This window comes from Apodemus sylvaticus, chromosome 19 (genome assembly GCF_947179515.1).
Source record: "Apodemus sylvaticus chromosome 19, mApoSyl1.1, whole genome shotgun sequence".
NCBI classification, from domain to species: domain Eukaryota; kingdom Metazoa; phylum Chordata; class Mammalia; order Rodentia; family Muridae; genus Apodemus; species Apodemus sylvaticus.
Genome location: NC_067490.1, coordinates 20,381,772 through 20,396,604, shown reverse-complemented (window position 1 = coordinate 20,396,604; position 14,833 = coordinate 20,381,772). Strand labels below are relative to the sequence as shown.

Here is a 14,833-nt window from a genome sequence, read left to right as displayed (position 1 = left end):
CTTTCTTTGACAGACCTTCAAACCATTGGTTGAGAATAGTATACCCAGTTCTATCACTGCAGTAGAATTCCTTATAGATAAGCAACTGGATTTCTTAACAGAAGATAGTGCCTTTCAGCCATACCAGGTAAGAAACTTGTTCTTTTAATTTCATTCATAGTCAGGTATTTTTAATCATTGCTTTTATGTAACACTGTAGATATATGAGGAAGTAAAGGCATTCAGTATATTTTGATTATAACATTTCTTAGCAATAAATTTGTGCTGGGACTGTGTTGTGAATCAGGAATATTTTGGCTGGAGTTAAGATTACAGGAGTGAACACAGCAATCTTTGACTTGCTGTGTGTTAGAAGAGAATTGTCTAGACACCAGGATTACTTCTGTTTGTTTCTGGTTCTCTAAGGTAAAAAGGCTGGTCCTATCTATAAATGTATTTGAGGGTTTGGTTTTGTCATATACTTATATGTTTGTTTATGAGGTTGTTTGGTTTGTATGATTTGGAATCAAACCCAAGATTTTGAGCAGGATAATCACTTGCTTTCCCAAGTCTCACTGTTTTTAAAGAGAAAAATTTAAGTTGTTATAACTAAATAATTTAATAACTTAAGTAAATGCATTTTAGGAGGAAATATGTTTTCCAGTAGACAATTAGATTTAAATATGTAAAGAACTCATCACAACTATTAAACTATTTGTGGTGATTCCTATCTGTTATCCTGGGGTGTAGGAGACTGAAGTAGGAGGATCACATAGGAAAACTGACTCAGAAAGCAGAAAAGTGTGTTTGTGGGGGCAGGAGGTAGTGGTTCTGAATATATGTGTCAGCAGCTAAGTGCTCTTGGGGCTCTTGCTGAGGTCTGGAGGAGTTCCAAGCACCAACCAGAGGCAGGCCACAACTACCTATAGGCCAACTCTAGGAGAGCTGATGCCCTCTTCTGGCCGTTGGCTGGTTCCCTGCATGTGCAATGTATAGACAGAAACATGTAGATACCATGATAAGTAAAATTAAGTCCTTTGTCTTTTAGCAAAGTAAAAGACAATAATAACCTATTTTCTTAACCGTCTAGCTTATTGCAATTTTTAAATTTAAAAATGTTTACATTATTTTTATAGCAGGACTTTAACTTCAATATATATATACATTCGTTTGCATATACATATACATATATACATACATATATATATACATACACATATACATACACATATACACACACACATATATATATGTGTATATATATATATATATATATATATATATATATATATAAACATTCGTTTGCAGTTCCTTTTCTAGTGATCCTCTTCCCCCCCCCCCCCCCCCCCCCCCCCAGGGTTTCTCTGTGTAGCTCTGGCTGTCCTGGACTCACTCTGTAGACCAGGCTGGCCTCGAACTCAGAAATCCGCTGGTCTCTGCCTCCCGAATGCTGGGATCACAGGTGTGCACCACCACTGCCCTGCTTAATTAAATGTTTTAAGTAGTATTATAACTTGGTTAAACAAAAAAAGATGAAAGTAAGTTGGCTTTTTTTCCTTATGAAGAGTGGAAAGTTGATTGTTGTTTCCATGGGAAGAAGGAGGGGATTGAGTTAATGAGCAGTGAGTTGTGTGGAAGTTGTAACAATAAGGGAGCTGGAGACATACTGTTATTTACTGTTATTTCTCTTCTTTACACGGTGTAATTATTTTGTTTTAATTTTTGGTACTGTTAGCTTTTATTCTTGGCTTACATTTCTGACTAGAATTCACACCTAGTTCTAGTTTAGTAATAGAGGTGTTGGCACTTTCCCTTTGGGTTTTACTATAGGCCTTAGTATCTTTTTTTTTTCTTCTTCTTCCATTTCTAAAAGCCATCTAGATGTGCATGTAGGTGAGATAAAGACTGTCTCCAATTCATGGTGGTTTTCTTCTCTGCTTGCACTATTTGCCCCACGGAAATTTAGCTTGGATCTGAAGTAGAATAGTTTATGCATACTACTTTTAAAAATAAAGTCTTGGTGGTCTGCCTGCAACATGCTTGTTAAGAGCAATGTTCTAACACTGGGAGGTTGTGTGCCCCCATCCCCCAACACTTAGAAAATTCTTCTAGTTTCTGGTCATTTTGTGTTCTTTTTAATCAAATCAAAAGCACAGAAGCTAAACGTTTATATAGTTTGTTCAAATGTTTGGTTGATCTTGTTCAAAAGTGATCTAGACTGTTTTCCTAATAGATATGTATAAGCAGACATCTGGATCAGATATTCTGTATTTATGAGAACTGAGGTGATTCGCTGAAGTTGCCCCTTTGACATTTAATAAGTAATGTTTTCCCAAGAAAATGTATTAGCCTAAGAGTACTTGACACTTAGAGTGTTAGTTTATAGGAAAGTTATTATTCACAAGCATTTCCCTACCTCCCCACTTTCTTTTGAGATAGGATTAACCCTGTAACCCAGGCTATCCTACAACCTAGGAACCTCTTGCCTTAGCTCCCGGTGCTGTTAAGGGTTGTGAGCAACCTCACCGGATTGCAAATAAATCTTTAGTGGTTTTTTTTTTTTTTTTTTTTTCTTATTTTAAATTTGTTAAAAATATCTACATGCCCTTTAGGTGCTGCTTATATATGTTTTAGCCTGCTGAATGAACACACTGACAGAGGTCTAACATGGCTTAACTTCCTTTTCCATATGTATCCAAGCGTGGGAAATAGACACATTTGGAGAGAAAAATATTGGCTTATTTTATTTATTTGAGAATTATTTTTTGAAATCCATTATATAAGCAGTACCTTATATTTTTGGCATCTTATACATGGCATCTTTCCCTTCCTTGACATCTCTCAGTTGTAAAGGTAATCATGCGTAAATCAGGGGGAGTTTGAATGCCTACAACTTATTGCCACATTGTTTTCTGATATTAAATTTCATGAAGTTGTTTCTTTTTAATCAAGTTGGAATTATTCTTTAATAATGACATAGATAAAGAAGAGAGGTGCTTATCTCTTTCTTAACAATGGGTTTTTTATTAATGGTTTTGGGTTTTTTGTTTGTTTTGCATATGTTTTAGTCTATAGCAATGAGATTGAAGTTTCATATTAAAAACTATTCCAAAACTAATACCCCTCACCCCAATTCCTGAGTTCTCAATATTCTGTTCTGTAACAGTAGGTTCACTTTAGTTTGCTTTAACATTTGTACAGCCTTGCGCTCTCTCTCCCCCCTTTTATCTATCTATCTATCTATCTATCTATCTATCTATCTATCTATCTATCATCTGTCTATCTATCTACTTACAAGTATGGTGAGTGTTTTGCTTGCAGGTAGGTGTGTCTGTACCATTGTGTATGCAGTACCTTTGGGGCCAGAAGATGGCAGATGGCATTAGAGTCCCTGGAACTGGAATTACTGAGGGTTATGAGGTTCTTTGTGAGTGCTGGCAATCGAAGCCCTGTCTTGGGTATGAGCAGATAGTATTCTTACCCACGGTGCCATCTTTCTAGCCCCCAAACCATCCAAAACACACACAGGAACTGTGAGCACATAGATACAGTGTAAGGAAATTGTCTAAGAAGATGACTCAAGAATTAATAAGTCTGTTTACTTTAGGTCATTGCTCTGTATTCTACCCATTTCAAGGATTCATTTCAGTATATCAGATATCAGATTGCACCTATTCAATTATTTGCTCTGGTCAGTTTTTAGGTGACATGAAATTAGGTGTTTGCAGTATTTTGGAAAGAATGTTGACTGGTGAGAAAAAAATAATTGAACCAGTACTTCACAGACAGAACAGTTAATTACATTTAGCAGCAAGCATCTTTCACATTGTCAATTTTATTTTGTATTTATTTTCCTGTGCTCACAAAGGAATTGCTTCCTCCACTTAGTTTTCCTGATCATGCCCAGCTACAGCTACTACTCTTTGAAGCGCGGATGGGGGAAGGGCATAGAGAAAGGAAATAAGGAGCATGCTATTCCTTTTTTAAGTGGTGGGGTGGGAGGGTTAATTGCTTCTGTATTTGAAACTTTTCAGTTGTGTTATAATTGATTTTGCTCCACTTGAGAATGTGATTATAAAAGTTTACTTTTTTCCATAAAGTTTGATTGAACTTTTTTTGATCAGAGTTTGAATGGTAAAGATAGAACATTCAACTTTCAGCATGGTTTTGAAATCAGGGTGTCATGGACTTGGCGACCAGCCATGCACACACCTGCAGTGTTCAGGTCTATTGCCTCATACAGGATATAGAAGGGATGAGTTCTTGCCTGAAGCTTATATTACTCATCAATGGTTTTTTGTTGTTGTTGTTGTTGTTGTTTTGTTTGTTTGTTTGTTTTTCCTGCTTTGATAGGGATTCCAGTCCTCTGCTTTTTTTTTTCTTTAATTTAAAATAGATCCCTGTGCCCCCTCCCCCCACACACTATCTCGATTACAGTTTCTTCTCCCTCTTCCCAGTGTTGCCCTTCCCATTTGGATCTGCCTCCTTTCTTTCTCTCATTAGGAAACAAACGGGTTTCTAAGGGATAAAATAAAATTATTTTATTCTATCTCATCTTACACAGTGTTGTTCCCTGACCCCTGAGGGGAGGGATTTGATGGAGACATTCCATTTAGTGTTCCTGAATGTTCCAAAGTTTCTCACTCTTTGCTTAGTATCTGGCTGAGGATCTCTGTATTTGTTCTGATATGCGGCTGCAGGAGGCAGCATCTCTGATGGCTGACATATTAGTATAGCAGAATATCATTAGCAGTCATTTTAGTTTTTATGTTTGGACAATCCTGTGTGGTTTTTACCCTATGTCTCTGGACTGTCTAGTATCTGGTTTTTGGTCACACAGTTAGTGCTAGCTATGGGTTCCATTTCATGGAGTGGGCCTTAAGGCAAATCAGATATTGGTTGGCACTCCCGGAAGCTTTGTGTTACCACTACCATAGCAGATCTTGCAGGCAAGATACCATTGTAGATCAAAGGGTTTGTGGCTGGCTTGGAGTTTGTTTGTTTATTTTCCATTTTTCAAGGTAGAATTTGTCTGTGTAGTCCTGCTTGTCTTGGAACTCACTCTGTAGATGAAGTTGGCCTCAAAACTCAAGAGATCTTCTGCTTTTGCCGCCCAAATTTCATGTTTTTAATTTAATGTTTGTTTTTTTATTTTCTTTTGATAGCATGTACTTTCCTGTGCCAAAGACCTAGAATGTGAGCGTGAAGGCTCATGCAGGCACCAGCACAACACACGCCTCCATCTTTGCTGAGTTGTGTAGGTGTTGCCTTCAGTAGGGGGAATTTTACAACTAGCTTGGATTGGTTGGGGATTCCCACGGGACCACTTTGACCAAAAAGTCACTAGGATGCAACCCAGTCTCAGTACTGGAAAATTTATTTGGTAACAAAAGATAGTTGTTGCTCTCTCTCCCACATTACTTGGCAATTTCATTTAGGTCCCCTTCTTATATGTACATATTTTAGGAAGTTTCTGCTCTTACTAACTTTCCATACTATCTCTCAAATGCCTCTTAATTTCAGCTGTCTTCCCCTCTTGCTTCCCCTTCCACTTGACCTTTCCCATCTAGGCACAACTATCTTGTTTCCCTTTCCCAGAAGATCAGTTTGTCCTCTTTAATCTATTACTCTATATTTAATCTCTGTGGTTCAATGATTGTAGCTTGTTTATCATTGACTTAACAGCGTATATCCACATATTAGCAAATACACAACATACTTGTCTTTCTGTACCTGGTTTACCTCACTCAGGATGGTTCCTCGCTCCCACCTCCATCCCCTAGTTCCATTAATTTGTCTGCAGATTTAATTGTTTTAACAGCAAAGCAATACTCTATTACATTACTGCATTGTGTAAATATACCACATTTTCTTTCATTCTTCTGTTGAAAGACATGTAGTTTGTTTCCAGTTTCTGGCTATTATAAAGAGAGCAGAAGTGAACATGCTTGAACAAATGTCTGTGGTAGATGAAGCATCCTTTTGGTACATGCCCATGAGTGTTAGAGCTGCCTCTTGTGGTAGATTGATTCCAGTCTTCCTGCAGAACCTCAGTGCTGATTTCCATAGTGGCCTTACAGGGTTCCAGTCCCAGTGGCAATGAATGAGTGTTCCTCTTACTTCACATTCTTGCCAGCATGAGCTGTCACTTGTGTTATTGATCTTAGCCATTCTGACAGGTGTAAGAGACAGAATCTCAGAGTAGTTTTGATTTTCATTCCCTTGATGACTAAAGGTGTTGAACATTTTGAAAAAGTGTTTCTCAGCTATTTAAATTCCCTCTTTTGAGAATTCTCTTTTAGATCTGTACCACAGTTTTAATTGGGTTGTTTTCCTTTACTTGTTTGTTTTTTGAAATAGTGTTTTTTATTTTAGCTTTATTTATTTATTTGTTTATTTGTTTGTTTATTTATTTATGCATGCCCTGGGTTGTTCTGGAACTCACTCTGTAGATCAGGTAGCCAGGAACTCACAAAAGATCTGATTTCCTTAGCCTCCAGATCCCTGGGATTAAAGGCGTGCACCTGCACCACCATGCTATTTGTTTTCTTGATATCTAGTTTTTTTAAATTCTTTATAGTTTGGATCTTAAGTTAATCGTCTATTGGATATGTAGTTAATAAAAATCTTCTATACTGTAGACTTCCCCTTTATCTGAGTGGTGGTTTCCGTTGCCTTACAAAAGCTTTTCAGTTTCATGAGGTCCCATTTATTTATTTATTCATTTAAGATGTATTTATTATTATATCTAAGTACACTGTAGCTGTCTACAGAAACACCAGAAGAGGGCGTCAGATCTCTTTACAGTTGGTTGTGAGCCACCATGTGGTTGCTGGGATTTGAACTCAGGACCTTTGGAAGAGCAGTCAGTGCTCTTACCCGCTGAGTCATCTCTCTCCAGCCCCCGAGGTCCCATTTATTAATTATTGATTTTAGTTCCTGTGTCAGTGTTCCTGTGCCAGGAGTTCAAGGCTATTCTGAACTTTGTCTCCTGTCAGGTTCAGTGTCTGGTTTTATGTGGATCTGTTGTGTGTAGGGTGGTAAATAGGGATTTGTGTGCATTCTTCTGCATGCAGCCTTCTAGTTTGACCAGCAACGATTTGCAGAATATAATCTTGTTTCGTGTGTGTGTGTGTGTGTGTGTGTGTGTGTGTGTGTGTCCCTGCCTGCCTTTTTGTTTTGTTTTTTAAAGGTGTCTATAAGTGTGTGGATTTATGTCTGACTTTTCAGTCTGAGTCCATTGATCTGCATGTTATGTGTTAATACCATAATATTTTTGTTACTATACTTGTGCAAATTGGCATGAAGATGTTGATATTTCTAGCACTTCTTTTAGTATTCAGGACCACCCTCTGCTTTTAATTGTAATTTTAAAAATGAGACAAAGGACACTAGCAAACTTATAGATAGCCCAGCATGCCATGGTGATGCGTGGCTTTAATCCCAGCACCCCAGAAACAGAAGTAGGAGGATCTCTGACTTTCAAGATAGCCTGATATACACAGAGAAACCTTGTTTCAGGAAGCCAAAACAACCAAAAATCCTTCCTAGATATTTATGAACATTTTGCTTCTTTTTTGTCCCATTTTTGTCTATTCCATATAAGTAGTATAATGCTCAGGTGTTTTCCCTGGCATTTTAGAATTTAATTATTCTTTGTATTTGAAATTCTGGACCATAATGAGTTATTAAATTTAGAAATGGAATTCTTGGTGCCACCACTTTTCCCCTTGTAGTGTATAAACATTATAGATACAGTGTGACTGGAGCCATAGCCACAGGGCTACAGCCTGGTGGGCTGGTTAGTGGGGTAACCAGAGACTTCTTTGTTCCTGAACTAGAGAGTGCTCACCTACTTAAAAGAAAAGTCTGTGCTTATTATTTATTATTTGTGTGGGTGCATTATGAGCCATGTCTCTCATGTGAAGGTCAGTGGAGTTGATTGTCTCCACGGTGAGAGTCCTGCATTCTAACTCAGGTTGTCAGGCCTGATGTGTCTTTATGATTTATCTTTTTAACGTGTGTAGGTATTTTGCTTACAACAGTAGCAGTCAGGGTTCTTACCCCCTGGGCCCCACCTGCCAAGAGTCTTTATATGTGTTTGCATTGGGCTGCATCTGAGGATTTGTAGTTCTCTGAGGTCCTTGCACATGCTAGGCAGGCAATCTACTAGTACCCCAACCCATTTCAACCTATAATTTTCCCACCATTTTTTTTATAACTAAAATTGTCTGAGATTTCAGGATATCCTAAGGTAATTGTTACCTAGCACAACTGGTTTACTAAAAATAGTCAGACAGTTGGCTAAGATAAGGCAGCAGCAGTTTAGGAGGTGTAGTGTAACACTCATTTGTTTCTCAGGAATTTCTGCCACTGTTGCTGTAGAGTTGGAGTTGCTTTGTAATCAGGAGGAGAAAATTCAAGTAAAGAAAAATCTAGCCTCTGAATAGCCTAGTAGGAAAATTAATGAGTGGTGTGGTTAGAACTATGCTTTCTTGAATTAAGTAATTAATATAAATGGCACACTGGCAACAAAACTCCTAATAATTTATGAGTAGATTTATTTCTCCACATGCTGTGGTGATACATGCTGTTAGTAGTTTACAAAAGAAAATAAACAAGATGTTGTTACATTACTTTAGAGGGCTAAGAAAATGACTGGCTTTTTCAAACTTACTCTTTGTTTAATTTTGTTTTGTTTTCTTTTTTTTTTTTTGGTGGGTTCTTCCCCCCCCCTCCTATTTTGGTTCTCCCTTCTCTTCCCTTTCTTAGTGGCAGATTTGGGTAAGATTTCATGATGACTACACACACACACACACACACACACAATCTCACCAACAGTCCTCTCAAATCAGACTTTACTGTTAATACTTGTTCTCTTTCTAAAATGTGCTAGACCCACATCTGTAATTTCAGTACTCTGGAGACTGAGGCAGAAGGAGCTTAAGTTAGAAGCTAGCATCGAACTTCTCCCCGTCCAGTCTTTTTCATTGTGTGGGGAGTCATTGTGAAGGTATTAGCTTGGCCTGGGTAAAGCCTTGAAGCTGGATGAAATAGTTGATATTTGAAGTTCCTTCCTAGCACTGTGAACTTGTTTGTAAAACAAGTTTGTAAAAACAAACAAACAAAAAAGTCAGTCATTTCTGAACAATAGTAACTCAATCAAGTTTAAAACCATAATTGGTTTAGTCTGAGAGAAGAAGCGTTTTTATCCAAAACTGGGTTTATCTAAAGAAGAAACTTTTGAGTTATGTAGTACTAGATACAAGTGAGAAAGTCTGTCAACCTAGAAAACCAAGATTGGATTAAACAGCATTTACTCAGAGCTTTCTGTCCTGTTTTTCTGTGGTTTCTAAATTATATTTTGGCTGGAATGAAGCACATTCCCTAAATTTTCATAAGCTGTCTCCCTTTTCCATTTCCAGTGTGCATTCATGTTAGCATTGCAATGGAATTTTGAAGTACTTTTCTAAAACGAAGTGAGTGCCATCTGAAAGCTGAGGCTATATGTATGGCATCTATATTCTGCCAAGAATGTACTGTGAACTGACTACTGATGGATTATTGGTTTGGTTAAAATTAGCATCCTTGGGTAGGCATGGCCGGGGGGTGGTCTAGATGAAACCAAAGCAGGAAGCAACTCTTGTTTAGTTGGCTTTATCCCATTTCTACTAAAAAATGACAGCTTGTCCTACTAGAACCTAGCTGAAACCCAGATAATAAAAAATGGACCTCAAAACCAAGAGAACCAGCTACGAAATTTGTGCTTCCTTAAGTGGTACTTGTATGTGTTTAAGAATTGCTGTGTTACATTTTAATATTACTTTTGGTGTATTTTTTTATATCCTCCACCTACCTAATTTCATAACATCCTGATTTCAATGGCAATTATAAAACATGATCATTAAGATCTCATAAGTTAATATCAAGGTAAACCATGATTGTTTTAGTCTCTTAAGAGACATCAAACCTAAAACTCAGTTGATCTCAAAACCAACAATTCCATATGTGCTGTCATTAAAATTCTCACTTCTCATGACTGCAAAACATGCTGACTGAATCCGTGGAGGCAGAGACATGCTACTGTGGCTAAGCATGGCCTAGAGTATGGACTGTTGTGCAGTACCGAGATGAGATACAGAAGTCGCCACACCAGTTCTTTGCTGCTGCTCTACATGTTCTGTAATTACAACGACCCCCTTATCCATTTGTGTTGTTAAGAATTTAAAGTATGTGAAGTTATGCTTGTAGGCATTGATTTCTAAAGATTCTACATCACTTCTAGATAGTCTTTCAGATTTTCTTTCTTTCTTTCTTTCTTTCTTTCTTTCTTTCTTTCTTTCTTTCTTTCTTTCTTTCTTTCTTTCTTTCTTTCTTTCTCTCTCTCTCTCTCTCTTTCTCTCCTCTCTCCCCCTCTTTCTTTCTTTCTTTCTTTCTTTCTTTCTTTCTTTCTTTCTTTCTTTCTTTCTTTCTTTCTTTCTTTCTTTCTTTCTTTCTCATTTTCTCTCTTTTTCTCCCCCCCCCCCTCTCTCTCTCTCTCTCTCTCTCTCTCTCTCTCTCTCTCTCTCTCTCTCTCTCTCTCTCTCTCTCTCTCTCTGTTTTTCAAGACAGGGTTTCTCTGTGTAGCCCTGGCTGTCTTATAACTCACTCTGTAGACCAGGGTGGCCTCGAACTCAGAAATCCGCCTGCCTCTGCCTCCCAAGGGCTGGGATTAAAGGTGTGCACCACCATTGCCCAGCTTTCTGCTTTTTTTTTTTTTTTTTTTTTTTTTAACCAGTCAAAACAGGGTGATCATTTATTTATTCCTTTTATCTAATGCAAAGTTTTACTAAAGCTCAACTATATTATTTAAAATTACATTTAATTTGTGATATATTAAATTATGCTTTTAAAAATTAAAATTTCCAAAATTTTTATGTGGTATTTATATTAGACATATAGGATTCTTCAGATTCCGTTTGAGAACCTAGGGAGAGGAGAAAGGACAAGAATATGTGGAACCACGCATATAAGAAAAGGGAAAATCTGGGTTAAAGAATCTGATGGTGATGTTCACACAGCTAGCGGGAGCAAAACCAAGAACCTCTGCTCACAGATTGAGATACTGAGCAGGTATTTTCACTGTACAGAGCGAGCAGTCACATGGGAATAACTAATGTTTATATACTAGTCTCTTGTATTATCGATTTCTAACTACAAACCACGCCTCCCCCACCCCCATTTTTGTCAGTACAACTTCCCTGTGGTTTCCACACAGACAGAGAGCTATCATCTAAATCCATGCATTTCTTTTCTATGCAGCTTAAGATGTTTCTCATTGGTCTGTTTCCAGCATTCTGGTTTTCTTCATGTGGAATATATTATTTTGAAGACATAGATTTGTTCAAAGTTAAGTTCAAAATTAAAAGCAAATCAACAAAGACTATTAAGTATACCTCTGTTAGCCTGTCCAGAATTCATCTCCCCTATTAGCTCTGACTAAAGATAAGACAGTTCTCCTTAACAGATATTAGTTGATATGTTGGAGGTTGTTAATTTATATGTGTGAGATCCTGTTGTACTAGAATTCTGTGTCGTTATAAAGATTAAAATCTGAGGGAGGAAAGGACCCCTAAGAAATACAAAAGTGCATAAAGGCCAAAGACAGTATATATCATCAGATACCAGAAAATTAAAAGGAAATTAACTTCAGTTGTCTTAGGACAAGTGTAAATTGGCTGTGCCACTAGGACATTAAAGTTGGTCAAATGAACAGCAGAACGAATACACTGAATGGTCCACTCATGCAAACCTTACCTTTTATCATCTTCCTGAAAAGGTATAGTGGTGATGAGAAGGGGTTGTTTGAATTAACAATTTAATATTATTAATTACTGTTATTATTATTATTATTACTACTACTACTGCTGCTGCTACTACTACTACTACTACTACTACTACTACTACTACTACTGTTATTAATTTGAGATGCCTTACTGTGTAGTCAGGGTCTTTGATTCCAGGCTGGCCTAGCTCATAGAGAACAACCTGCCTCTGCCTTGAGTGCTTGTGTGGACTGCTACCCTGTGCTGAGCTGAGCTGAGCTGCGAAGGAAGGAAGGAAGGAAGGAAGGCATCTTTTGAAAGCAATTTAAATGGAATTAGCCCTTGGCTTTCAATCTTTTTGTCCCCATTGCATTTGGTTAGAGGAAACAAACAGCGTAGTACAAACTTCAGTGGCACCACAGTATTTATCAGGATTGCAGTTTCCCAGCCTTGTCATCATTTTAGACAGAACCCTAGCAGTCTCTTTATTCCACCTACTCTAAGTCTTGGTAACCTATGTTCTACTTTCTTTGTGATTTGCAAACACTAGATATTGCACTTACTGAAAATTTCACAGCACCCTTTTTAAAGGCTTGTTCATTTAGTATGTCATCTTCCGATTTAACCCTTATTACAGCATATGCCAGAATTTAATTTTTTTGTGTGTCTGAGAGTTTCATTGTTTTTTACTACATTTTATTTTTCATTTTGAAGGTTGTTTGGACTTTTTCTTTTGGCTGTGGTGTATAATGCTAGTGTGAATAATGCTACAGTTAGATATTACTGTCTTTCTGGGGTGTGTGTGTGTGTGTGTGTATCTGTCTTTTGAGGGGCTGAGGAATATTTTGACAGTCTCACTATAGCTGCTCAGATCACGCTAGCCTAGAACAGAACGTACTGCCCCTATCTCATCTCACAATCCTCCTGCTTCAGTCTCCTGAGTTCTGGAATTTAGGTAACTGTTGGCTAGGATCACAGGTATCAGTAACTGTAATTAGCACACGCGCGCGCGCGCGCGCGCACACACACACACACACACACACACACACCTACCTGTTTGAGAAACAGCAGTTCTTTCCCTGCTGGTTTTACCATGTCATTGTGTCTTTCAATACACAAGTTTCCAGTTTCTTGGAATCACCATGCTTGTTATTTTCTTTTCCTTCTGTGAGGAGCCACACCTTAATGTGATTGTAGTCTGCATTTGCCTACAGTTACTGACAGATCCTGTCTCACTATCTGAATGAGAACCAGTCTTTGTTCACTTCAAAGGAAAATTCCTTTTGAGTTAGAAACATGAGATACCCAGGGTTTTAGCCCTTTCTTAAGGACATGGCTCACAGCTATTCTGTTGGTTTTCTTTTTTTCTCCTGGTAACATGTGATGGACAAATGTTTTTATTTAATGATGTGCTTTGGATGCGACAGGAAATCATTGCCAAATTCAGTGTCACGAGGATTTTCTGAATGTATTCTTCAGAGATCTTAGGCTCTCAGCCCCCTTCCCTACAGCTACATATTGTGTTCAAATGATTGTTAACAAAATAACTAACAGCAATTACTGTGTTCTGTCATTGAAATTTTATGAATGTTCTAGATAAAGCTTGGTTTCATAACTCCTATATAAGCTATTAGGCAATAGATTAGACCTTTGTAGGAAACAGATGTTTGAGGTTTGAGCAAAAGGGCAACTGTGGTTGCTGAGCTGTGACATCTGGCCATTCACTTGTATCTGGCCATTTCACTGTTATTTTGAGTTTGAAGACTGACAGGATACTGGATTCTCTCTCAGCATAGAAGAAGGAGTGTGTGCTTCATTAAACACTCATGTAGTAAGTTCTAAAATAGTTTATTTCATAGTGCTTGTAAACTGACAGAGACGCGTGTCTTCTTAGAAATAGGATTCTCCTAGAAATTGGATGGAAACTGGAGATGTGGTTTGGTAGAACAGCACTTGCTAATGCTCCAGGTCTTGGTTTGATTTTCACAGTGCTGAAAACAAACAAAAATAAGATGGGGAAGAAAAACTGAGAGGCAGGAATGTTTCCCCATAGGAACAGAAACAAAGAGAAGAAGGGGAAGGAAGTGGAAATTGGTTTATGAAATTGGGGGATACTTCAAAGGGTGGGATCTACTGAGTAGGCCAGCATTGGGTTCAAAGGCTGTCTGGAGTCATAAGAACCAGTCTTCCTTGGAAGGCCTCTTAAAACTTTGAGTCGATTGTGGAGGGTAATCCATTACTCAGACTCTTCTTACTTACAAAAGTCCCTTTGTAGAAACCTGAAGACTGATATTTGACCAAATATCTGCACACCATAGCATAGCAAGGTGCACAGATAACTGCCACTGGTGCTATTGCTATCTGTTATTGTTTGTTTTGTCTTGAGTTATCGGAAGGCAGGTTTTCTGTGGCTCTGTAGTGAATGCCCTTGTCTCTTCACAGTCACTTTGTGATATTTAGTTGTCAAACTGTCTTTCTTCTTCCCCCCTTTGCAGTGCTGTTGAGGCCGCAGCACCGTTGGGCCACAGATCTACGACATCTGGCAAAGTAGATGCCTTCAGAGCACTACTGCCTGGTTAATTGTGAAATTATCAGCTTACAATAAAGCATTTATATTGCCTGTTAGGTGTGAGGCGGTGTCTTCCATACCAAGTGCTTACGTTATTCACAGTTGTTCCGTGACTGCTGAACCTACCTATTGGGTAGATGCTATTAATTATAACTGCATAATATGCTTCCATTTGTTCTTAAATGGGAGTCCTCGTAGCCCGCTGATTTATGATTGATACAAAATAGAAAGCTTTTTGTTTTTTAATATTAAGTATGTTCCACATGATCTCTGAATGAGAATCAGAACTAGAACTACACAAAAGTCTGGTTCTTAGTTAGCAGTTTGTGTTCTCTTTGCCATTTGGAGAATAGCCTTGTTTTTTTTTTTTTTCTTTTCTTTTTTTCTTCTTTTTTTAAAATACAGATTTCTGCAATTTATATAATAAATCCAAATCTGAATTTGTAACATTTCTTCAACAGCTCCATAGAAAGATAACTTT

The 14,833-nt window shown here is 37.8% G+C and overlaps 1 protein-coding gene across 5 annotated transcripts in view; it reads left to right on the top strand.

Annotated features, from left to right (window-relative positions):
• Nucleotides 1–14,833, top strand: part of Jmjd1c (jumonji domain containing 1C) — a 168,136-nt gene that overhangs the window by 97,491 nt on the left and 55,812 nt on the right. For all 5 annotated transcript variants that reach the window (XM_052163908.1, XM_052163909.1, XM_052163906.1 and 2 more), the window contains exon 3: nt 14–127. Coding sequence is in view for 3 of the 5 variants with exons in the window: in XM_052163906.1 (XP_052019866.1) it covers nt 14–127 (114 nt within the window). In the remaining 2 variants the exon portion in view is untranslated. The remainder of the gene's footprint in view (nt 1–13; nt 128–14,833) is intronic.